At 41.9% G+C, this 26,493-nt stretch overlaps 1 protein-coding gene and 1 non-coding gene across 14 annotated transcripts in view; one reads left to right on the top strand and one right to left on the bottom strand.

Annotated features, from left to right (window-relative positions):
- LOC106782922 (uncharacterized) overlaps positions 1-26,493 on the bottom strand; it is a 97,937-nt gene that overhangs the window by 14,173 nt on the left and 57,271 nt on the right. For 10 of the 13 annotated variants that reach the window (XR_011434503.1, XR_011434500.1, XR_011434502.1 and 7 more), the window contains exon 6: positions 22,871-22,945. The exons of the other annotated variants lie outside the window; for them this stretch is intronic. Coding sequence is in view for 7 of the 10 variants with exons in the window: in XM_023633010.2 (XP_023488778.2) it covers positions 22,871-22,945 (75 nt within the window). In the remaining 3 variants the exon portion in view is untranslated. The remainder of the gene's footprint in view (positions 1-22,870; positions 22,946-26,493) is intronic. 13 annotated transcript variants of the gene reach the window in all.
- Positions 3,416-3,522, top strand: LOC111771437 (U6 spliceosomal RNA). The gene has a single exon (XR_002805295.1). It is a non-coding gene; the product is annotated as a U6 spliceosomal RNA (small nuclear RNA).

Here is a 26,493-nt window from a genome sequence, read left to right as displayed (position 1 = left end):
CGGTGGATGTTGAACGCATGTTGGCTAAGGATAATGGGCATTTCTGCGTTTCAGCTCCCCATGTGACCCTTCCAGAGAAGGTCAATGGTCTGATCTGGCCCCTTCCTGCCTCCAGACCTCTCCTCCAGCTCCCCCTCGGCACAGGTCGCCCCGGCCTTATTTATTTCTGTTCTCTGCTCTGGCTGCACCCTGGCCTGGTGCTCTTCCATCTTATGCTGTCCCACTGGCTTCTCCAGGTCACGTAAACCTCATCTGACATTCAGTGCTGGGTTTGGTCTTCCCAACCACCCCATGATGTAGATACCATCATTCTCATCCCACAGATGACTAGACAAAGCAGGGAGGGATGGAGAAGGGAGGTACATAAGAAGATGGTTAGGGGTGATAATACAAACAGGCTGACACTAGTCCCAGCAATTTTGTCCAGAGTTCTCTTGATAGCTTCATGCCCCTGAAGAAGATGTCCATGATCCCTTTGGCTCAAGCACGACAGATGGCTCTGAGCACTGAGGGCAAAAGAAACCTCAGTTGAGCTAAGCCTTTGAGCTCAATGAAGATAAGATGTGTCTTTATATGGGCAGAACAGCAGCAGAACAGCAACTCAGCATGCGTGAGCCTAATCTTTCCAAACGAGAGGCAATCTTAACAGTCAGATTGGGTTAATGGCCACGTGCACAGAATACAGGACTAGCCCATCTCAGCTAAGAACCACGGTGTCCAGTCAGCATGGAAAACATGCTATTTTGAAAGATCTTGAAAATTTTACTTTGGTGTTGATAACTTTTCTCCCTCTATTATGGCCCATAAAATCCCATCTTGCAATCACCAATTTTAGGCAAATTTTCACGTTAAGTTTTGCCTTCTGTGATATCTGTTGTTTTCCTGTCCCCCTCACTGCCTTTCTTTTGGCAAGAGCCCCCAGCCCCTTGGGGAATTGCCTGTCTTCTCCACCCATCTCCCTCTGGGGTCATCACAGCCAGGCACTGTTGTCCCCTCATGGCCTGGATGAGGCTGGGCTGAAGGAGGAGAAAATGATGCCAAACACAAAGCAAGGCAGGATTGAGAGGAGACAGAATCCTGAAGAAGACGCAGGCATCCGGAGACAGACACACCAGCTCAGACTCCGTGCACCCAGTGACACACACTCAAGTCCTTACTCTCTATATTGCCTGCATCCCAGAGTCCTGGCTTTCAACTCTATTTTGTGGGTCCTGTATTTTTTCCACACACACTAAAAAAAGTGGCAGGAGATTATTTTTAATTTTTCCCCAGTTTTATTGAGACATAATTGGCATATAACATTGCATAAGTTTAAGACGTACAACATAACAATTTGATACGTGTATTTATTGCAAAATAATTACCCCACTAAATTGAGTTAAGATACATCACCTTGCAAAACTACAAACTTTTTTAGGGCCAGAAGTTTAAATTACAAAAGATGTCTTGTTGAGTTGAAGGCCTTTTATTTGCTAGAAGGACTAAATCTTAGGGAGAAACTTTTCTGTAGGGGATCACCTTGGATGATAAACCACAGTGATAGAATCTCTTCTTTTGGGGGAGTATTTGACCTATGACTTGAAGCTGGTAAAGATGGTGCTCTCTGCAAAGACCAGTAATTAAATCACTACTGTGTTTGTTGGGAAAGTTTGCCCTGAAGAAATTGTGCTTAGCTGGAGTTTTAGTGTTTTCCTGGAGGCGTCTTCTTTTCTGCTTGTGCATCTCAGTTTTATCCATCAATTCTACTTCCTCCTCTTCTTTATCTTCCTCATCTTTCTCCTTCTGCTCTTTCTTGTCGTTAGCTTCCTCCCTTCTTCTTCCTCTTCTCCTTTATCAGCACCTACTTGGTGAATCTCCCTGTGAGCTGAGGAGGGCTCAGCTCAAGTCTTTGCGATGCTCTCCTGCATGTCCAGGAGCTGTAAAGATAGAATGTTCTCCTTGCGGATCAACCACTTCCAACTGACGCCTTAAGTTGCTAGTGAGCTGGCATGCCATGGCCGCAGGTCAATTCTGGAATTACGATGAAGATTTCACACAGTTTCATGTTCTACATGCTTAACTGGCATTTTAAAGTTTGAAATAATCCTTTTCAAATCATAAAGTACGTGCTTCAAATGATTCATTGTCAGTTAAGGAATCATTGAATATTTCCCAATCTCTTCTAAGAGAGTCACACGTGCCTAAAAGGTCTTCAAATATTTTATTTCTTCCTTTACTCTAGAATTGTTTGTATCTCAGAGTTTATAAACACTCTCATATACTTTTGGATATTGCAGTCTAGATCTTAGGTCACTTACAATCTTTTCCTTTATTAGATGTTTCCATTGTCCCCACCCATTTTGGAATTTGGGCTGCACTCACATGGTCTGTCAGATCACCTCCATTTTCAAAAACTCGTTCTTGTTTGCAAGTCTTTTATGTGACCACCTCTTCAATCCAAGAACCATCTGATCCGCCATATCTGTACGAAGGTCTAATTGGTTTCTTCCAATCTCCAGAGGCGGAAAGCTTATTTGCCTCCAGTTTCTGTCTTAAACTGTTTATTTCTAGCTCATAAGAAGCTTGTCAACTGGCTTATGATGAGCACACTCTTCCCACAGGTTCTGCCCATCTTAAACCATATCCTCGGATCTTCCAAGGGAATCAATAAAACACCAAATTCCTTACTTGGAAACACACACGGAATATTGATTATAGCTGCAGCCAGCACTGTAATTTTGTTTTCAATCTGTCTTTACTAGTAACGCTATATACCGAAAAAAAAATAGAACGCATTCTATTTTTATCTTGGGATATATGACAGCCCCAGGTAAAGTTGGGGGGCAGGGTTGCCTTTTTAACTCCAAGATTTTTTAACTGTTAATTTTGAAAAAAAATTCAAACTTATACAAACTTACAGGAATAGCACAATGAATTCCCATATGTCCTTCAGCTAGATGTATCGATTGTAAACATTTTTTCACATTATGTGTCACATAAAATGCATGCTTTATCTCTCCCTTTCTCTCTCTTTACATACGTATATATGCATGTATACATGTAATTATAATATTATCATTACTTCATCATTTGAAAGTTACAGCCCTTTACCCCTAAATATTTCATTGTATATTTCCCAATAAAAAAGGTCATTCTCTTATACAATCTCAGTAGAATGACCAAATTTAGGAATTAAATTTGCTGTAACGCTATTATCTAATTTACAGACTAAATTCAAATTTCACCAATTGCTCCAATGTACTGGTAAAGTTATAATGTTTTAAGGATGTCTTGAGAACCAGTCAACTAAGATAAGGGGACATTAACTTGCTTTTGAAAATAAATCTATATCATAAAGATAAAAAAATGTCAGGTTCTATGGTGAGAAATAGACTCTACCAACAAGAATTATTTAGGTATTCAGAAAGCTACAGGAGTGATCACTTCAGTAAAACACACACTAAAATTGAAACAATGGAAAGAAGATTAGCATGGCTCCTGCAAAAGGATGACACACAAATTCATGAGCTGTTCGCTATTTTCTTCAGAAAGAAAAAAAAAATAGCTGAGTGTTATGGACCGAATTGTATTCCCCCAAAATTCATATGTTGAAGTCCCAGCCCTCAATGTGACATATCTGGAGACAGAATCTTTAAAAAGTAGTTAAGGTTAAGTGAGATCATAAGTGTGGGGCCCTAATCCAATAGGGCTAGTGTCCTTATAGGAAGAGGAGGAGATACAGGTGATGCTCACACAGAGGGAAGACCATGTGAGGACACAGAGAGAAAGCAGCCATCTGCAGGCCAGGAAGAGAACCCTCACCAAGAACCCATCCTGCTGGCACCTTAATCTTGGACTTGCAGACTCCAGACTGTGAGAAATAAATTTCTACTGTTTGAGCCACACAGTGGCATTCTGCTATAATAGCCCTAGACTGGGTAAAAAGAGAGGTTAAAATAATAGATTATCATTTTCATGAGTTTCTTAAATCAGATTGGATGGTTGAAGCAAATATGATAACACCATCTGATGTAGTGCTCAATGTATGTAGACAAAATATTTGGACAATTTTATTTAAAAAGTAGAAAGGGTTAAGGGATCTAAATGGAAGTAAACATTCAATACTTCACTCAAAGTTGTAAGATTTTGATACAAGGAAGCTATGATAAGTTACTTATATGTGTTGTAATATCTAGAACAGCAACTAAGAAAACTATACAAAGTGATATGATAAAAAAAATTACAAATAAATAAAATGGAATTCTAAAACATGCTGAGGTAATCCACAGAAAGGCAAGGAAAGAGAAACAGAGCAAGGAGAAACAGAGGGAAAAAACCAAAACAAATAATAAAATAGCAGCATCATAAATCCTAACCATTTATAATTACTCTAAACGTAAATGGTCTAAATACACCAACTAAACAACAGACAGCGGCAGAATAGATAGAAACATACAATCCAACTAAATGCTATCTACACAGAATTCACTTCAAACATAAGTACACAGCGAGTTTGAAAATAAAAGGATGAAAAAAGATATGCCATGCAAAAATCAAAAAAAGCAAGATTGGCTATGTTATAGCAGATAAAGTAGACTTTGGAGCAAAGAAAATTACTAGGGACAAATAGAGACATTACACAATGATTAAAGGACCAATTCACCAAAAAGATACAGCAGTCCTAAATATGTATGCACCAAACAATAGAGCTTCAAAATACAGGAAGGAAATATTGAAGGGAGAAAGAGACAAATTCATGTCCATAGTTGGGGACTTCATCACCCCTGTCTCAGCAATTGATAGAACCTCTAAACAGAAAATCAGCAAGGATATAGAAGAACTGAACACCATCAACCAAGATGATCTAATCAATATTTATAGACAGAAGAAAGATCTTCAAACATGTGGAAAGTAACCAACACACTCCTAAATAATCCATGGGTCCAAGAAGAAGTCTCAAAGAAAATTTTAAAATGCATTGAACTGGTGGAAAATTAAAACACAACATATCAAAATTTGCAAGATGCAGCTAAAGTAGGATTGGGAGGGAAATTTATAACACTAAATGCACACATTAAGAAAAGAGGAAAAGTCTCAAATAAGTTTTATAAGTTCTTACTGCATCTAACTAGGAAAAGAAGAGCAAAACAAATCCAAAGAAAGCAGAAGGAAGGACATAGTAAAGATAGTAGATAACTAAATAAAACTGAAAACAAAAAAAAAGAAGAAAAAATCCATCAAACAAAAGGTAGTTCTTGGGAAAAAAACTCAACAAAATATATAAGCCTCTCACAAGACTGGCAAAAATAAAAAGATGTAAATCACAATAGCACCCAGAAAAAAGAAGAAGTACTTAGGAACAAATCTACCAGGCATGTACAAGATCTATATGGGGAAAACTACAAAACTCTGATGAAAGTAATCAAAGCAGATCGAAATAAATGGAGAGATTCCACATTCATGGGTGGGAAGACTCGATATCGTCAAGATGTCAGTTCTTTCCAACTTGATCTACAGATTCGATGCAATCCCAATTAAAAGCCCAGCAAGTCATTTCGTGAATATCAACAAACTGATTCTAAAGTTTATATGAAAAGGCAAAAGGTCCAGCAGTGCTAACACAATACTGAAGAAGAACAAAGTCAGAGGACTGACATTTCTCGACTTCGAGACTTACTATAAAGCCACAATTGTTAAGACGGTGTGGTATTGGAGAACAAACAGACAAACAGATCAATGGAACAGAAGAAAGAGCCCAGATATAGACCCACACAAATATAGGGAACTGATCTTTGATTAGGGGGCAAAGGCTATTCAACACAGAAAGGATAGTCTTTTCAACGAATAGTGCTGGAACAACTAAACATCTATATACCAAAAAAAAAAAAAAAAAAATGGAATCTAGGCATTGACTTCATGTCTTTCACAAAAAATTAACTCAAACTGGATCACAGACCTAAATGTAAAATGATAATTTTATCTTTACCTTAAAGGATCTGGATTAGGCTTTTCTTTTTAACTCTCCACAAGGTAGCTATCTAGCAATCATTTGCTATCACATAAAAGATCAGCAAATTTGGAACGTTTTCTTTGCATAGAAGAAAAGCATATAATTTATCTATCATTGAAATGTTCCAAGTGCTCCACTTAGAAGTAACCAATAACCTCTTGAGCGGCATAGAAGTGTCATGGCCACAAGCCATGTCAAGACACATGTCACTATATATTTTACTTTTATTGTTAACTATACTAATGATATTCTGCATCATTTTGCCCGCTTCTGGGTTCCACTCATTTTGCCCAAGTTCACCTAGAATGATGCTATGAGTGAATTTCACATCTGATGCTATGTCTATAACCTACCCCAGAATCCTTCTCTATTCATTCCTGTCCAAGATGTCACTACCTTAGTGATTGTGTTTTCACTAATTCTCTGTAATTTTTTTAACTAAAGAAGTTATTTATTCTGAAGAATATATCTTCATCATATACACACATGGGGTAATATTCAAAATGTTTAAAACTGGTATTGCACAGGCACTTAACAATCGGACCAGCAGCTGGATTGTGGAGCGTTCTGGGGAGTGGATGGGGGGAAGCTCCCTTGGGGCTGAAGCTGTTCACTGTTCACCCACATGCACAGAAGTATTTCCACGTGTCAACAACTCCAACGGTTATACCCACACATTCAGACGGATGGTCACCCCTAGGTAAACATAGATCTCATTACAAAAACAGATGCTGGTGAATGCATGAACTGAGACCCATCAGGACTCCTGAACTTCTTGTGAAATATGACAAAATTCTCCCACTGAAAATTTCTTGGAATACTAGTTTTTTCAGATCTTCAGCCAGATTTCCTAAACGTCACCCAGCAGCATACGCTTCAGGAATACATTTTCGTTTGTCACCTTACTGCTTTCTGTATGTCATTTTGGTCATTTTTATTCTCAGCCGGAGGACAAAGTTCCCACCAATGACCCATGACTTTTTCATCTTTCTCTAAGAAAGAAGCCTCACAGGAGAGGCTTCTCAATGACCATCATTAGGTTTAGTAAAACTTTGTAAAGTATTGGATGCAATAGTGCATGATTTTCATGTCACTGAGAACTATAGCAGTGGGAACTTTCAAAGTTCCCAATTTTTTTTTTTTTTTTTTGGTGAAGAAGATTATCCCTGAGTTAACATTTGTTGCCAATCTTCCTCTTTTTGCTTAAGGAAGATTGTCCCTGAGCTCATATCTGTGCCAATCTTCCTCTAATTTGTATGTGGGTTGCTGCCCCAGCATGGCTTGACAAGCAGTATGTAGGTCTGTGCCTGGGATCTGAACCCACGAACTCCAGGTTGCTTAAATATCTTGCTAAGTCACGAAAGTATCAGAGGAGTTTGAGCTAGTTTCTCAAATCACAATGTGCACCGAGGGGCAAGTCTGTCTGAGGGGGAGGATGGGAGAAAATCTACACAATCGGTGGTGTTTTTGTCATTGTTTCTTTCTGAATTACCTCTGATTAGATCTTGCTGTCAAGCCACCTTTTCATGAGGGTGGCCAAGAGCTCATCCTGGGTCCCAGAAATGGCCTCCTCTGCCATTTCCTTGTGGTTTTGTATCATCACCAATGTGTGGATAAGCAAAATATGTTAAATCCACTTAACCAAACACACAAAAACTGCAGCGTGTCCCAAAGAGCTGAAGCGAGTGACGCGAGGACCCTCTGTCCCACTGGGTGGTCTCAGGATACTTCACCTATCGGTATGAATTCTTTTGGTTAAAGAACCCCCAGGGCGGGCCCCATGGCCCAGTGGTTAAGTTCCTCAGCTCTCCTTGGGTGGCCCGGGGTTTCCCCTGTCTGGATCCTGGGCGTGGACATGGCACCGCTCATCAGGCCATGCTGAGGCGGCGTCCCACATAGCAGACACTAGCCACCCTGGCGCTGTGTGACAGCTGTGTGACACATGGGACAGTGTGCCAGCCAGAGATGGCGTGTATATTAAATACTGGTTATGCTTACCTCCTTTTTTATGTTTAGAAAAAAAACACGAACGAATAGAGTAGTTTTCTCCCTCCCCTAAATGGGTACTTTTGAGCAGCCTATTTTGGAGAACGCCAACTCACATTCTTGAATTTCAGGACTGTGTCTTCCTGGCAGGGGAGGGAGATCTTGCCTAAATCCCACTGGCAGGGTGGCCAGCCCCCTCTGAACCAAGAACATGATGCTTCTCTGCACAGACCTGCGTGTGAAATACTACGGGCTGGGGACCGATTCCGCTCCTTACGTGTATAAGCGAACCTGCCGTATTTGGGGGAGATACAAAAGGAACATAAGTTTTCTGCCCTGTAGGGGTTTGCAACGAGCTGGGAAGAGAAGACAGAGGTGACTGGCAATGCCAGGTGGGCCCCAATAAAGGGCAACATGAGGGGGATTGGAGGTAGTTTGGGCTGTAGGAGGAATGGGAAGGTGGGAAGCAGTGGGAAGAGGCAGGGTGGCTTTGAAGGGAATGCTTTGAACAGGTGAGGGAAAAAAAGAAGGAACGAGTGGCGGGGGGCAAAAAAATCCTTAACGCCTGGAACGCAAATGCCAAATTCAGAGGATGGAGAAGAGACCTCCAGCTGACAAAGGCTGGCTTCTGTTTCAGTGAGAGAAGAGGGTGGACGTAGATATCCCATCCAGGGGTCTGACTTTGCCCGGCAGGCAGCTGGGTGGGGTTTCCAGCAGGACCGTAGACTATCAGATAACCATATTAGGAAGCTCAGTCTGCTGGCGATGCGTAAGGGGTGTGGGAGGAAAGGTGACGAGCTGGGGATGGTTCCAGCAACACCGGTGATGAGGACCCGAGTTAGGGCTGAGCGGTTCCATAAAGAAGAGTGCAGACCTGCCCCACCCCCACCCCTGCCCCAGCCCTTTACAGAAAAAAGTTTGCAGATCTCTAGAAAACATAAAAGTCCCAAATCTGATATTCACTGTAGATTCAAATTGACCAGTGAATCACTTAAACATCTTTATCCTTAAGGTATTTTTCTTTTCTTTGTAATGGATACAGTTGGTGTAAGGATGACCGAGAGCCTGGCCCCTTTCAAGTCTGGTTTCCCTCATCAAGCCAGCAGATAATGGTGTGGGGGGCTGAGCGGGCGGGGAGGCAATCGGGCCCAGGGCTTCCTGTTGTTCTAGCATTAGCATACCTACTCCCGGATCAAAGAGAGCTCTGCTTTCCCTGCGCGCTCCCAACAGGGGAGAAAGAAGTCTAATATAATTAAAAATAAGCTGCAATTTGGTACGATCTGAAACTGTGACAGTTTGTGATCCAGGATGGAGGTTTATGGAGAGCTGTTTTCTCAGGACCTGTTTAGAATATTCTGGAACTTGAACCTTTTCTGCAGAGAATTTACTACCTTGGTGTCTGCTAAGATGTTTTCTCAGACCCACCCCTTTCTGTAGAGAGAAATCATTTCTAAGGTGGATGCCATGTCATTCCCCTCCCACGTCAAATGCGGTTGGCCCGAAGCTGAAATATTTCATTTAATAAGTAACGTGATTCCGCTGGATTAGCTGAAAGCATAGGAAAAAGGAAATAAATATATAAAAGTGCACCTCACGTGTCAGACTCTGTTAGACGGCATTATACATTTATCACTGGCTCCCTTATTCATTCTGTAGACTATTTATTGAGAGTTTGCTCAGACCCTGTGCCAGGTGAGCAACCACGGGCAGGATTCCTGTCCCCCTGGAGGCCACCATTCACCAGAGGTGACTGATGTTAACCAAATAACCACAGAAATGCGCCGGCAGCTATAGCTGGGTGAGTGCTCCTGAGGACGAGGAGTCCACCCCAAGAATCTAGGGTAGGAAACAATTGGATGGGTATGAAGAGATGGGAAATGCTCCTCTAGGAGTGGGGCTCTGGCCAACCCGGCCTGTGAAGGAAGAGGGGAACTCAACTAGGCAGATGGAGGAGCAGGGGAGAGTGTGAGCGAGGCTCTCTAAAGAGATGCTCGATCCATTTCAGGAACTGGAAGGCCAGGGAGATGGGAGCTGAGGACACGGGAGGGGCAGACCACTCTGGACAGTGCCCATGGTGATCAGGGCTTTCGTCTTCATCTTAGGAGCACTAGGAAGACATTGCAATGTTTTGAAGAGGAGGCTGGAATGATCCTAGACGTGTTTGGAAATCACTATCCTAATGAAAATCGATGTAAGAAATGCAAGGAGGCCATTGGTTCAGATGGCAGAAAACGGTGACCTGGTCCAGCCTGGGGATGGCGGAGACAGATGGAGAGCAGGCTGTGGACCTGAGAGACGCCGGAAGTTTGGGGGTACACTAGATGTGGGTGGAAAAAGAGGTGAAAGAAGTGACAATTTCCAGATTTTTGGCTTGCATAGTAGCCCCTTTATATTGCCACGTTGACGCCTCACAACGATGCATTATCTCACCCTTCTTAGGCCCAGGATGAAAGTGGGAGTGACAGAAGTGGCTTCCCCAAGGCCTCACAGCCAGTGGGGTCTCCAGGATTCCCACACGGGCTCATCCAGCTCTGCTGGCTCCCAATACCGTGCTGCCCCCACTTCATGAACCTCCCTCAAACGCCACGAAGCCATCAAGCAGATTAGCCCACGACCCTCTTCAAAATATACCTACGGGTGCCCGGGGCAGGCTGAACCCAACGACAGGGCCCCTCTGTGCGTGGCCGTGTGGCTCTACATCCACCATCAAGTTGATGTCCATTAGCGTACACTGTTTATGCCCTCCTGAAGCCAAGGGTAGTTATAATCTGAGTGTTATAATTTAGTGAACCATTGATATAATCTCATAAAATATGACTGTGAAAGGGAGCTATTTCTGAAAAAACAAAACCATCAAGCTGACTGCTTTGTGAAGACATAATAAAGGTAAGTCACCTAAAAGACCGTCAACAAATTGAGTGCAGGCAAGAAAACGATAAGAGTCTGAAAACGATTCTGTGCTCAGGTTGGGTGCCAGGGTTTCTAAGGAATCACGTAACTGGAAGTCTCAATTGTAGACCATGCCTGGACGATGCAAAAAAAACCCACACGAAACTCATCAGCAGACTCAACCTTAAAGCAAAAGCCTTGGCCCATCAAAAAGTTGTTGAATGAATATATGATTACATATTTAGCTCTAAACATCTTTACATGAAGTGGTCCAAGAATAAACCAACTGTTAATATTAACTGATGACCAACCAATCCAGATGGCTCTGTACGTTGTTTGTTATTACTTGGACCGTGAATTTCTAGGTTTCCTCTACTTAATCAACGAAAATTTATGAGTGCCATTTAAAACATGAGTTCCACATCTAGAAAAGTGACAGGGGTGGATTCATCTTATGTGATACTGTAAGGTACTGTCACGTGAATCGACTGGACAGAATAGAGAGTACAGCACAAGACCCAAATATCTCTGAAAAGGGAGTATGTGGTTAAGACGGCATTCCATACGAGCTGGCAGCGGGTGCATTGTTTAGCAAATGGTTTTAAGATGAATGGCTAAATCTCTTAGAAATATAGTGTCAGATCTCCACCTCATAATCAAACAAATGTAGAAAATGAAATTATAAAGTACTACAAGATATAAATCGGCGTTTTTCAAGCTTGGCTGCATGGTGGAATTACCCAAGTAGCTGGTAGGTCCCAGGCATCCTTTTCAAGTGCTCAGAGGACCCCAATGTGCAGCCAAAGTGAAGAGCCACAATATAGATCAATATTTACACCATATTTGCTTTGGGAAGAGAAATGGCATAAAGGAAAAGATTGAAACATTTAAATTACCTAAGAATGAAAAGTATCCATTGCTTTCATAAATTAAAAAATATATATAAGCCTTAAGAGGAAAATGACAAACTTGCAGTTTTTGCAATTTTATAACAGGCACAAAGTGAATATTCCAATGAAGAGATCTTGCAAATCAAAAAGAAACCGGGCTAGGGGCCAGCCCTGTGGCGCAGTGGTTAAGTCCAGCGCACTCTGCTTTGGTGGCCTGGGTTCACGGGTTCGTATCCTGGGCATACACCTACACCACTCATCAGCCATGCTGAGGTAGGGACCCACATACAAAATGCAGGGAGATTGGCACAGACGTTAGCTCAGTGTGAATCTTCCTCAAGCCAAAAAAAAAAAGAAATTGGGCTATGACTATGTGTGCGCACACGCACCGACATAGCTGATAATGAAAGTGATATGTGAAACATATATCAATGAAATAATGCAAGCGTGTTCTATCTCGCCAGTAATAAAAGAAATGCAAAACTAACCATTTTTTTCTTTATAATATTGGTAAAAAAGATTTTTTGTTGGAACTCCTCAGTGTTAGCTAAAGTGTAGAAATAGATGCTGTCATGTTGTCAGTAAAAGGACAATTCAGAGTATCAAAATCTTGACGTTATGTCGTACTGCTGAATCCAGCAATTCCATCTCTGACCTTTGCTCTTCTGAAACAATTTGAGCAGAAAGTGTTTATCCCCCACTGGGGATCAGCGCTCCATTGGGAAGCCATCCTTGGCCCCCAGCCTGACCCAGAGTCTCTCATTCTAGCATCCCCCAGCATCTCCTGCACAGCTCTTCCTGTCTCACTCTTCTCCCCTCAGGAATTGTTAGTTTGCACAAGGCACTAGGCACCTAGCACACAAGCACGAGGTTTTATTTATCTTTATATTCCCAGCCTATCACACAATTTCTGGCACGCAGCAAGCCCTTATTGCATGTTTAAGAATCAATGGCTCCGCACAGAACCGTTGTTCTAAATAACGCAATAATGACTCAGTGAACTTCCAACAATAAGGAGGAAACTGATTGCAGCACAGCAGCCTGGAGTACCCCGCGTGTTCTGCTCTCTGGTCGTAAGGTGTAGCACACCCTTGACCTGCCCACTATGTCCACCACGATGAGGGACTTTCCCTCTCCCCTCTGCCCAGTACAATAGCCACTAGTCACACACAGCTATTGAGCACTGGAAATGCGGCTGGTGCAACTGGGGAACTAAATTTTTAATGCTATTTCATTGCATTAAATTCAAATTTAAATAGTCACATGTGACAAGTGGCTACAGTCTTGGACAGAAGAGGTCTAGACCCAATGCCCTGTTTTTCCAAATGGGGAAACTGAGTCCCAGGAAGTTAAGTGATTGGTTTGAAGTCTTACTACTAAGTGGCGAGAGACAAAGCACTTCGCCGATGGTATCATGAGTTCGTATGGGTTAGTTTCTAGGTTAATTTCTACCCTACAAGAAAGGATGCAAGTATTTCTGTTCTTTTTAATTCTTTTGAAGAAAAAAAGCGAGAGAATTGTGAGATTCTTTGTTCTCTGTAAATTTTATGCCGGCCTGGAAACAGCCTTTTATAATGATCCTAATTCTTATTTTAGAATTGAACATTAAAGATTCTAAATCTGATCCACTCAGGCTGCATTTCATTAAGCAGAAAGTTAAGACCATCGTTAAAATGAAAGAAGTTCCATCTGGAGATCACAAAGCTGTCAAACATGAGGTGCGTCATGTAATTTGAAAGGAATCGTTTACACGTTTCTCATGTGCGTGGTTCAAGCTGGAGACTGGAACTCCACCTTCCAGCAAGTTCTCCGGAAGATCAATGCTATTTGATTCCTACACACGCATCCATACACACAGACATCCCTCTGGGACATTTCCTGCTCAACTGTATAGAAGTGACAGAACAACTAAAATCCTGGAATCCTTTTGCAAACAAAAACAGAAAAATACTGAAAGCAAAGTGGAGAGGAGAAGCATTAACTGGAGATTGAAACTGAGATATGAAAATAAGGGGGAAACATAACACGACAGACAGCTTCCATTCCCTTCCTTAGTGTTCCTTTAAGGACAAACAAGGAGGCCCAATGTGGAGTAATGCATGGAGAACGTGGGGAGCCCTCAGTGACGGCTGGTGCCTTTCAACCTTCAACTTGAATCTCTCTGCGTGTATGTAGGCGCGTATTTCCCGTGCACGTCCATACTATGGTCTAATATACACCTTCACTTGAAATAACTCACTTCTCATCTGCCCCTTACGGATGCCGTGCCGAAAGGGGAGGAGGCCCTTGAGTCTGGGATTAAAATCCTGAAACCCACGCAGCCCCTAAGTGTCGGGAGGAAGTGAATCTTTCCTTGTAAAGTTAGCTGATGGTTGCTCTCAACCTACCTGGGACACCAATTTAAAAAGGAAAAAGGAAGTGGTCAAAGTCATGCTTTTTTGTAAACTTCAAAGGTTATCTCTCCCTCCCCCCTCTTTACATTTTACTGTCTGGTGAGCTGACTCGTCTGCAGCTGTTGGCAGAGACTGTGTTCCGTGGCGTCAAACCTGCCTCCTCACGGCCCATAAAATTACAGCAGGGAACCAAGACCCGCAGGTGTGGGAGGGAGAGGCCAGGATGCTCCTTAATGATTTCGCTGACACCCCATGCTGAGCTGCTGGAGAAAAAGGAGCTGGAGCGAGATGCGAGCTTCCCCTGTTTGTGAGGGTGTGCCGGCTCACCGCTCTCTTTCCACAGCAAGGCTGCTGGCTGTTAGCTCCTAAAACTATTCCCGAAATTACCACTGCTACATGTGCTGGGGCTCCGGTGAGGCCAGTCTCATAACCTCCCACAGATCTTTGTGTCGCGTGCAACTTCCCAGTAGAAACGTTTTGGACAACACAAGGCCACCAAAACTTAGACCACTGAAGAAGGGAAGCCGAGAGAAGCCAAATTAATTTAGACATTTGATAACCCAAGTTAAAAAAAAAAAGTCTTCAACGGCATTGAATACTGTAACAAAATGTTTCTAAAATCTACATGACCAGGTTCTTTTTCCTCCTCAAATTAGGAGAGATAAATAAAAATCATATGTGTTTTCAAAGATGTCAGATCTCTGTTGGTATTTCATAGTGAGGATGTAACACACTTTGCCCTTTTTCTTTTTATTAGCGGTAGAAGACGTTAATCGTTATAGACTAGCTGTCAGTCAATTGTCACATAACTTCACAAACCAGTCCGGTCATTCTGCCCATGGCTTTGTGTCAATATTTTGAAAAAGAAGGGGAAAAAAATCAGAAAGTCAATTTATTTAAAGCAATGTTAAATTGTTTATATTGTTTTTACTTGGCAGATTGAGAAACACATATATTTCTTTAAAGAAACGGAAAAGTGGATGTGGCATTTTTGCAAAAGAAAGGATGGCCAAGAGAAAGGGCTATCTTAGAGAGCAAACGAGTGAGTCCGCAACATTTATTATGCCCCTACTGTGTTGAGTAGTGAGCACGTCACCACTTTGTGGGGGGGAGGGGGGGAGGGGGGCAGGGGGAAGTGGGGGAGGAGGAGAGAAAAAGAAACGTAGAAGAAATATAAGGAAGAAAAAGTCCTGGTTCTGCCCTCAAAGAACATTACTTTATAATTGGGGACACCCAACAAATAAACACAAAATAGACTTAAACACATTTAAAAAATCAGCAGCCAAGAATTTATCTTATACCCTTAAATTATTTTCACTGTGCAACACTGTTTGCATCATGCATAATACTGCTTATCAAGTTAATAGTTTTGATAAATTCTATCTGTTGGGTTACATACATTACATTCTACAGGAAACTGGTGGGGTTGGGTAAGCTGACCCATGGAAACATTACTATTTAGGCTGATAGTCAAAAAACCCATCCTTTAGGTTGGAAGTCACCCTTTTAGTGCGGTAGGATTAGATGAAAATAAGAAATGCTACTGTTTGGCAAACATTTTCCGGGAACCTATCACACGTCAGACATTGGGCTAGGATCTTGGCATATAAGGATCAAACATGATAAAGCATGTGGTTTGAATGAAGAATGCAAGATCAGAAAGAAGGGGCTTTGATACTTTTAGATGATGTTTCAATTCATTTTTCTCTAATTTAAGGCCAGAAAGGAGAATCACCAACTTAACATCCTAGATCAGAGGTCTACAAACTCCAGCCTGTGCCAAGTCTGTGGTTTTCACATTTTTAAAGGATTGTTAGAAGCAAAGAGAGACAGAGAGAGAGACTCTGAGAGAAAGGAAGGAAGGAAGGAAGGGAGAAAAAGAGAGAAGGAAAGGAGGAAAGAATACGCCACAGAGATGGGATGTGGTCTACAAAGTCTAAAATGATTTCCTTTCCAGAAAATGTTTGTCTAGATTATACGAACAGCTAGAAAAAAAAAACCCCATACTCATTCCAGCACATCGTTCCCTTCCTATTCTTAGATTTCTCAGAGCCCGATATTGGAGGGCTCTATATTTAATTTAGATTAATTTTAAACTTATTTCTGAATTCCTGGATTAGCAGTGATTCTGTAACATTTTTCTTAATGCAGAAATTGGTACAGGAAACATTTTAACGGTATTCAAACATCGTTGATTTCTGAAAGGCCTTTCTAGCCACTCCACTATGCTTCTACTTCTTGTCCAAACATTTTACATGGTTAAAATAAATATAGATATATCGGATAAGCCGCATTTTTAAGAACCGTGGTTTTGGGGCTGGCCCCGTGGCCGAGTGGTTAAGTTCGCGCACTCTGCTTTGGCAGCCCAGGGTTTCGCAGGTTCGGATCCTGGGCACGGACATGGCACCACTCATCAAGCCATGCTGAGGTAGCATCTCATATGCCACAACTAAAAGACCCACAACTGAAATATACAACTATATACTTGGGGGCTTTGGGAGAAAAAGGAAAAATAAAATCTTTAAAAAAAAAAGAAGAACCATGGTTTCTAATTGCAGTTAAACCACAAAGACTGTCTCATCTGGGGACAAAACTACTTTTCAGATCTAATTGAAGACAAGCCTTTCTTTAATCACCAAATCATACCTGTGCTTCCTAATAAAATATATGGTTTAAGCAAAATTTCGTACTCTGTCGATTTCTACAAGGAGTAAACAATGAAGCCATTTCTATTTCCCCGAATAAATCTACATGCTGCCCTTTTCATTACTTATTGGGAGGTAATCGACTCATATGTTGAAGTTGGAATTTTCAGGATTTTTACTGTATGCATTTTCTATTATTTTTAAGCATATTTGGGAGGGAACAGAAATTTACACATTTTGAGAAATTAAGGCAAAACAAATCAGCCTGGATTTGTTTATGCATATGGAGAGTATCTAAAAAGAAAGCAAAGCAGATAAGAAGGAAATGTACTTTGGGTTTTCCTCATTTTATTAATTATAGGTTTGTTCAACATAAACATCACAAAGTGTGTTTTCCTGGAACCACACAAAATAAAAGTTTGATCCTTGATCTAAGTGGAGGATATGGTTAGTTCCTAAAACCAATGACTCCATTTGGCTGATGCTCATTTGAGGTCATTAATGCCATTTGTACTACACAGAGCCTCAGTCACATTTCACAGCCGGCCGGTCCCCACAGGGACAGGCTCTGAGTTATATATTACAACCTACCTGCAGGACGAGTGGGCTCTGATTAAGTACATGTTGTCTGCCACAATTAAGCAACTGCATGTAAAATTCCCAACTGAAGCCATAAAGGCCACAAATAGTGGTTTCTAAATCTGCATAACAGCAAGCAGATCTGTCAATCACAACCACGCATTTTCCCAAAGTTCATTTTTCAACCCCTTTGCCGAGAACGTCCTAAGACACATCTTTGCGGCTCAACAGATTTTGCCATGTTACAAACTTTTGGGGCAGACATGCTACAAAATAGACACAAGTAATTGGCTACAAAGGATTATTGGAGGAAATCTGAGGACAAAGGAGGCCTACAGACTGACTTAAATGTTCCAAGAAATGTGGGGGAAAGAAATACTGAGAAGCATGAATGTAACTTTCCTTGTTAAAGGAAACCAGTTAAGTGAGAATGATGCCATCTGGGTTTGATGAGCCAAGCAGCTAACTCTCCTGATAGGAGATTTGGCCTCTGGAACAGAAAAAATGCACCACTCAGAGGAAAGAGCACCTGGCAGAGAAAAGTGTGGGATCACTGAAATCCTGTGTCATGTTTGACTTGACAGCATCCGTCTACTGCCCACCAATCAAAACTTCCCATCCTACTCTAAGATAAAAGAATAAAATTGTGCATTGGCTCAATGTGATACAGAACCCCATTTCTTAAATTTATAAAAAAATTAGAGAAAGTGGCTGTGGCAATCCCTAAATACTGAATTTATTCTGAGTAACGGCAAAACTGTAAGTAGAGATACAGTCTCGTGTAATGTTTTCTTTCCACTATTTTCAATTCTTTATTTCGTATTCTTATCAAAAAGTCGTAGTTTAGCATGGCTACCGTTTTTTAAATTCAACTGAGTTGGAGAAATAAAAAAGGAAGAAAGCACGTTGAATGAATGATGAGTTTGTGAGAGGAACTTTGTTGAACTATATTTGTGTAATTTTATTTGTGTAACTGAATTTGTTTAATTGAACTCTGTAATAACCCTGTGGGTAGGAATTACTGCTCCCATTTTAAAGATGGGGAAACTGACAGGTGATGAACAGAAGCGACTTACCAGGGTCTGCAGCAGGTAACTGGGAAAATCAGGTCAGGGCCCACATCGGGCTGACTCAGAATAACTCAACAGTATTACATGTCACAGTCTGAAACACTTTCCAAAAAAGCTGAAAAAGTAAAACGCTTTGAGACATAATTGAGAATATCCTTTATATAGGTAGTAAATAAGCCTTACAAGTATATTTTTCCTACCTCCCTATTTGCATCCTGATTGAGAAGAATGGGGATTCTGATTGTTCCCAATGGGAGAGATTGAGTCTAGCAAGTTGCTAACTCTCTGTGAAGGAATGAATCTGCAGTTCTAACAGAGAAGCCCCACGATGAGATCAATACCAGTGACAGCCTCACGACTTGTAAGATATTGCCACACAGGTTATCAGAGGTCAATCTTGTAACCCAGCGTGAAGGGGTAGGTCTGTTCGTTCATTCACGTGTTCCTTGTACCTTAAATATTTCTTGTGTTCCTACTAAATCTGTGCGTGCAACCTTAGACACATAAAGACGAGAAAGATCTAGTTCTGGCCTAAAGATGCTCACGGTCTTGAATACAGATTAAACGAGAAAACGAGATGAGTGAAAACACTCTCCAAATTGAATCTACATAACCTAATAAGAATTAGTACCTTCAAAGGAAAATAAAATATTTAAAAAATAAAGGCCACCAGTTACAAGACATGATAATAACCACCTATTTTTTCTTCATTATATGGCCTTTATTCCTTCCATTTTAAAAGCCCACATTAGGTCTAAGTTTGGGTCTAATATTGCTTATGAAAAAGTATATTTGGTATACGTTAATAATTTCTCTCAAGTCACAAGCCTGTTCTTCACAGCAAAGGAAGAAGAGATTTCCTGAAATGAAACTTTTGACCAAAAATTAAAATATTTTTTAAAACGAAGATAACTTTCAGCAATTATCTGTGAAGGTTAAGCATCTTTACAGACAGACTCGTATATGGCACCATGCTGAGTGTCACCCTGAGGACTGACCCAAGGTCAGAAGCCAGTGCTCTTTCCAGTATGGGAGGTGACCACACTGTCTTAGCCGGTCATGAACTGAGCTCAGCAAACACGTGTAGGGTGAATGAAAGGAGCAGCCTGAGGCCGGGGAAGGAAGTTTTCTGCCTCTTGGAGGGGATCAACCATCCATGATGGAACCAGTGATGAGGGCCAGAGTAACCCTATTTCTAAACAAATGATCAACATGATGCATCATGGGAGTGGGACCTGTCTGAAGAATCTAGAACTCTGCTGGGGAAAGTTGAGTATAAACTAACGTCGACTGAGCAGGCGAGCTGTGCAACAATGGAGCCAGCCACAAGGAACACAGGCACTCCCTGGCAGGGAAGTGCCAGGGGTCAGGCTGAGTCAGCACCGGTGCCACTCACAGGCCACCCCAGGTAGATGCTGCAGTAGAAGACTGGGCCCATTCCATGGAGGAGCTTACAAGCTACTCAAGGACTAAATTATGTATCATCCACGGATCCACCCAGAAAGGTTTGGGGGGGAGGAGAAACATGAGCTTGGCAGGGGAAAAGTCTGGACGGGTCAAGAAGAGATGCTGTCAATAGGGACAGAGGGAAGCCCTGGATTGATCCGAGGACCCCACTGCTCCCGGGGAGCTGGGAGCCAGACTACAGAAGGCCTTGAACGCCGGGTCTGACCAAGTCCATGAGTGAGACAGCCTTCATTTATCTTGTGCTCATGGTTCAGAAACCGTAAGTCATGCAATAAAATGAAAAATATTGCCAAGGAGAATAACATTCCCTAGAAAATTCCCCAATCTTTTCATTAACTCATCAAGTATTTACTGAATACCAGGGACTTTTTTCAGATACTGAGGATGTATAGAAAACACTCTAGAGAATGAGAAAGATGCTCTAGAGGGTAGAGGAAAACACTGAAGGGGATAAATAAATAAAATGCATATTATGTGGGAAAGTGATAAGCACTAAGAAAGAAAATTAAAGCAAGGAAAGTAATTTAAATACAAGGGAGGGCATGGAGGCAGTGTAGAAACATCAGATAGGTTACTTCCTGTAAGCCTTTGGAGCAAAGACCAGAACAGAAGGAAGGGAAGGAGTCAGTAGCCGGGATCTCTGGAGGTAGGGCATGCCAGAAAAAGGTAAGTGTAAGTGCAAAGGCCCTGGGGTGGAAGGCATCCAGAGTGTGTGAGGAACAAGGAGGCCGGGGTGGCCAGGGCAGAAAGAGCCAAGAGCAGGCAGCTAATGAGGATAAAGCTGTAAAGCCTGGAAACAAGGAGCTGAGACCCCAGACGGAGGGAGCGTTACCAGAATGTCATCAAACACTCTGGTGACGTGGAGTAGAACCCAGCTTTCTGTGACAGCACAGCATCACTTTTAGACTTATTTCTGCTCACGTCACACAACAAAGAAATCCATTCACAAATTCGGGTTCCTTCCTAACACCACGAAGGGATTTAGCAGGTCCGTTTTTAGAAGTCACTAAGGTTGCAAAGTCCTCTTTAGCCCTCCTTGGACATTAGGAAGGTTCTTTTAGGAAATCCGTAAAGCACCCACCTCTGACGTTGATGGTGAGACCCAAGGGCTTCCATCCTGTCCAAGTGCTATAAGAGGAAGAGGAACGGGCGAGAAGCAGCCCAGCCTGCTGGGCACACAAGAGCCAATTTAGGGAGGTGGGTTTCTCTTAAGTACAAACTCTGAAACAATGCACTTCTTCAGCTATGAATGTCATGCGCCCGTAAGTGGCAGGCAGGGGGCTGGGACATCCCTGTCTAGTTCCCGTGCCCTGACTCCTAATGAGACGAAGAGGAAAATTGGAGTTGAGGCCAGTTTGAGACCACCTCCGCTAACTTGAGCCTATAATGATTTCAATGTGGGATCTAAAGTGACACAGCCTGGAATGGGTCATAAAAACGGCTGGAAAAGGTGGCCTCTGTCCTCGCCATCACTGTCGGGAGGAGAAATCACCAGGTCCCAGGAGTGCCCTTCAGCAACCTAAAACCTTGGGTCTTTACCAAAAAAAAAAAAAAAAAAAAGCCAAGTCTGGTTAACAAACACGAAGATTGTTTTTAGGAACGGACCCACGGCAAGTGCATTTGGCAAAATGACATCACCTTGAAACCCGAAGTGAAATAAATGGAAGAATTTACAAGCCAAGGCAAATGTTCAAAGGGAGACTCAGACACAAGGAACAGATGGCTGATGAGAGAGCCGAAGAGCATTCTGCCAACACCCACAAAATGCAGATTTTTTAAGTGCCATGAAGGCTGTTTATGGTCTGAGCACCCAGGAATCGGCTGCATGGGCTCCACGCACTGAGAAGTTCTCTCACAAAGTCCACACTGCATCATGGAAGGGACAGCGTGCGTACCTCTGCCTAGGGAATTTTATTTTTCATGCAAACATCACCGCTACCTTGTAAAAGCCAGTCAGATTCTTTCCACCTTTTATTTTCAATGCGAAAAGGAGCTGATGATTTGCCTGTTGAAATTGCAAGAAAAACGGAAAGAAAGGGCCACCCTCGTCACACACTCTCCTGTCTATTTCTAGGGGGTTATCCCAACCCTTAGTGATCTTGGAACTACGAAAATTTCTTTAAAGTCCAATTATAGGGGGTCCAGAAAGAGTACTGTATTTTTTCACCTCTTACAAACATCTTTGCAAAAATATTCTAAACCATTCCTTCCATATTTAATGAAGAATGTTTAGGGTGAATATTAATCAGCATCCGTAGCATAGATTGAAGTATGCCTATAGTAAATGAAGGAAAATTTGAGGCACTGAGCTGCTAGCAGTCACTCAGGGAGAAAATAAGGAGAGAGCATGTATTCTCATTGAAATTTTCTCATTAGCTATTATTTCTGATCCCTTCAGATACTTTCTTAGACCAGAATTATTTTTAAGAAAAACCCCCAGCAAAATCAAATTACACATATATATCACAATTAAAAATTATTCTACCACTACTTCTAAAACCCAAATCAAGTTGCAGTACAGCAGAGGCTAAAAATTTATCAAAATGTCAGCCATTTGAGCAGTCAGTTCACCTCTTTCTCTCTCACGGAATCTATTTTGGTGCCTACACAAATAAGTGTGTTTGTTGGTTTTAACAGATAGATAGAGGGATGGGTGGCTGGATGGATTGGTGGATGGACGATATTTGGTCAAGTTTCGAAGTAAGTACTTGATTTTTAGAGAGACATCCTCACATATGGAACAATATCCCCACTAATAGGAAAGACGGCAATAATAAGCAGTTTCAAGAAAAGCATTTCATATATACAATCTTGTAACACACACACACAAACTTAGAGATTCTACAATTAATGTCTTGGGAAGGAAGACCATTCTTTACCGGACTCAGTCCTGGTTTCATTATCAAGTTGATAAATAACCTTAAGATTTCAAGGTCACATTGGAGATTCTTATGTCACTCACCCTGGGAGTGGGCTGCTGAGATCCTCTGTGTGTTTGAGGCAGACAGGCTATTGATTCTGGGGAAGATACCTGGGTCTGTAAAAAAACAGCATTAAATGCTCAGTTCCGAATGCTTCTCTTCCCAATGAAGAGACGCTTCATTGCACAAAAGCATTTCTCAAAAATAAAACACCTCTTATTTGGAGATATTATGGTGCATTTCGATAGTTGTGGAATTAAAAACAAATTCCTACATATACATTTGGTAATTGATATAACCTTTCCCCATTTGGATAAATATAGTCTTTATATTTGTCCAGGTTGTCATCATATAACAAATGCTCACATATAATGAGATGCCCCAAATGTACTGTGATTTTATATCATTTTTAGAGGAAAATTATCTTTGGTTCTTGAAAATTTCCTTTTATGTGAATATTAGTGATTGCCAATATTTATAAAACACAGCACTAAGTATCCCAAAGCCATATTATTTATTGCTTCTCGGAATATCTAGATATGCTTTCAGAACAGCTTTCTGGTCAAAATAAGGATGGACAGACAGGCTGTCAAGAAAGATAACTCCTAATTAGGAAGGTTGAACTACTATTTTTTGAGATTTCAGATTCATTAAAACTGGTTAAGTCAAATGAGTCTATATTTAATATAATGATAATTGTTTTGTCTTTTCATTTCTGAAGTTTGAAAGTTTTATTATTCCCTCTATATGAATAACAAATATTGTTTCCATTGACCTTTAAGGAGAACGAGGAATTTAACATTAACTATCTACTAAAAAGGAGTGTGTGACGTAACTGTGTGAATTGACAAAAACCACTCTAAACTCTAAAGGCTTCAAAATTGCGAAAATTGTGAAAGATAAATAAAAATGAAAATTTAAAAGAAGTAAAAAGTAAAGAATGGCTAGACAATAGTCTTCTAAAGGAATCTTCTCACGCGTTTCTGATATATCCTCGATATTTTAGAAACATGAAGAATTTCTTATTACTCTTATTCTGGACCCGGTAGTACCATGACTTGTTTTATCTTCCATTCTTACTGAAAACATTAGCAGACATCTTTCCTATAGTGTAAAAATTAAGGGGTCCCTCCAAATTTAGGGTCCTATTGTTGAATGAAGTGCCATGAACCAAGCTTCTAGAATTAGAACCTGATGTTTGTGATCTATTATACTCTGTAAACGGACTAAACTCATGTTCTTAGCAGCTAATTTGTCACAACCCCAAAACAAAAGCAATTAAAGGAAAGGCTTCAGCACTGGAGATGCATCCAGGAGCTAAAAATATTTTATTGCTATATTATTTTAATCTTAAAACTGGACCATTTTTGTTTACCGACGAGAAAACAGGGAAGAAAAAGAAAAGACTCACTTAACAGGAATTCATAAGTTCACAAAATACCAGAGACGATGATGATCATCACTCTAAGGTTAACACTAGTTTAAGAGGAATGGAGAAACTTCTCTGATAAGTGCTGTGACTGAACAAGCCCAACCTGAGCACCACAGAGTAGTGTCTTCAGCAACCATGGGCCCACCACATTGTTGCCTGTGTTCAACATGGCTGATTGTACACGCATGACGTCCATTGCCTTGTTGGACTGACTGAGTTTAGGGTCTGGGGCACCTCAGTGGGCCGTGTGAGCCACTATCCGTCACACCAGGCTCTCAGCAATGTCACACCTTTACTTCAAGTGCCAAAACTTCAAACTCAGGCAGAGTCAGGAGAGTACTTCCTGTCTCGTATACAGCACAACTGCTAACAGTCATGAAGCATCGTTTAGACAGTATCCTGCAAGCATGCTTATGAAATGCAATCTGGTAAGTGGATAACAGCATATGTATGTGTTTACCTAAATGTGCACATATACATTTTTTCTCATTCAACAAATGTTTGTTGAGCTCTTCCTAAGCCCCCAGAACTGCTCTGGGCATCGAGGACCACAGCAAACAAATGGATAGAAACGCCTGTCAAAAGGAACTTGCATTCAACTGAAGGAAGACAGACAGACAGACAATAAACAGATAAAGAAATCGGCCCTGTAGGCTATAGCAAGTAAGGACATCGGCTTTTACAGCACATGAAGCCATCTGAGGGTTTTGGCGGGAGTTCACAGGAGCAAGCTCACATCTATGGGAGCTAGTCTCTGGAGGCAGCCCGGCTCCGCCTCTTTGTGGACATGTGGCTGCTCCCAGCGACTGGTGGGATGGATTTTCCCTCCCCTTGCACCTGGGCAGCCCTGTGACCTGCTTTGACTCACAAAATGTGACAACACTGAAATTCTGGGACTTCCAAACCCAGGTGTTAAAAGGACAGCCAGTTTCAGCTTCCTGTTTTTTAGAAGACAGCCACCACCATTTAGGAAAGATGGGTACCCTGCCAGAGAGAGAGGGAGGAAGATGGAGAGAGAGAGAAACAGAGACGGACACAGAAACAGAGACAGAGACAAAGACAGAGAGCAAGAGAGAGAGGGAGGGAGAGAGAAACAGAGAAAGCGAGAGACACAGAGAGAGGGGGACATAGAAAGAGAGAGGCAGAAAGAGAGGGATAGAGAAAGACAGAGACAGACAGACAGAGACAGGGAGAGAGAGTCTGAAGCCATCTTGGATGTACCAGAGTCAGCCAGCTCACAGCTAGCACAGTCACACGACTGAGCCTTGGGGAGACCAACAAAAGAATCCTGCCCCCACGGGAGCCCCAACCAACCCTTAGAAATCATACCACATTGTTGTTTGAAGCCACTAAGATCCAGGGCACTTTGTTACCCAGCCATAGATAACTGAAACCCTGTTCAGGATCACTCCGGCTCTTGTGTTAAGACTAGACTATGTGGGAGTGTGTTGGAGCCAAGGGGCAGTGCAAGCAATGACTTTGACCAGAGGCAAGCCTGGCTGGGACCTGGGTAGTCATAAATTCGTAGATGGTGAGAAGAGGTCAGATTCTGGAAAGAGAGAAAGGTATTGCAATATGATTCCATTTATATAGAGTTCCAATATAGGCAGAACTCATCTACAGCTTCCTCCGGCTATATCCTGAAAGCAGGGCCAACACGATTGCTGACAGATCATACGCGAGGTGTGACAAAAAGACAAGTCGAGGACAAAGTCAACCTCACCACTCGACAGCTCATTCTTCCTCAAAAGCATCAGCACAAACGTCCAAATTCTACATCGGCAGGTGCACAGTCTTGGAGTTATGAGGCAAATTGCTCCCGACAGTGGCCGTGCAGGAGGTTCTTGCACTCAGAAGCTGAAGTGTGCCGATGCTGGAAGCGAGCAGAGCCGTCAGGAGTCACCTGTCACCTGAGAACCCACAGGTAATTAGGAATTCCTTACAACTCCACATACAGGTGCTGAGACCACGAGGCAGGCAGCAAGGAAAGCTCATTATCTGAGACCCTTCCAGAGTCAGCCAACAGTTTCGTGGAGATGAACGTTGATGGTGGTTTCTTTCTAAAAGCTGAACAATGGCCCAGGTCCTTTCTCATTCTCAAGAAGCGGGTTCTCTTTATTTGCTCACAGAGCGGACGCAGCATTGACGGGGAGAGGAGCCGTCAGAGAGAACCTGTGAGGGCAGCGTCATCGGGGACTTTAACCTGTAGATAGTCGTCAAGCCCCAGTTCAC

The sequence above is a fragment of the Equus caballus genome, chromosome 31 (assembly GCF_041296265.1).
Source record: "Equus caballus isolate H_3958 breed thoroughbred chromosome 31, TB-T2T, whole genome shotgun sequence".
NCBI classification, from domain to species: domain Eukaryota; kingdom Metazoa; phylum Chordata; class Mammalia; order Perissodactyla; family Equidae; genus Equus; species Equus caballus.
This window is presented reverse-complemented; position numbering and strand designations above follow the sequence as displayed.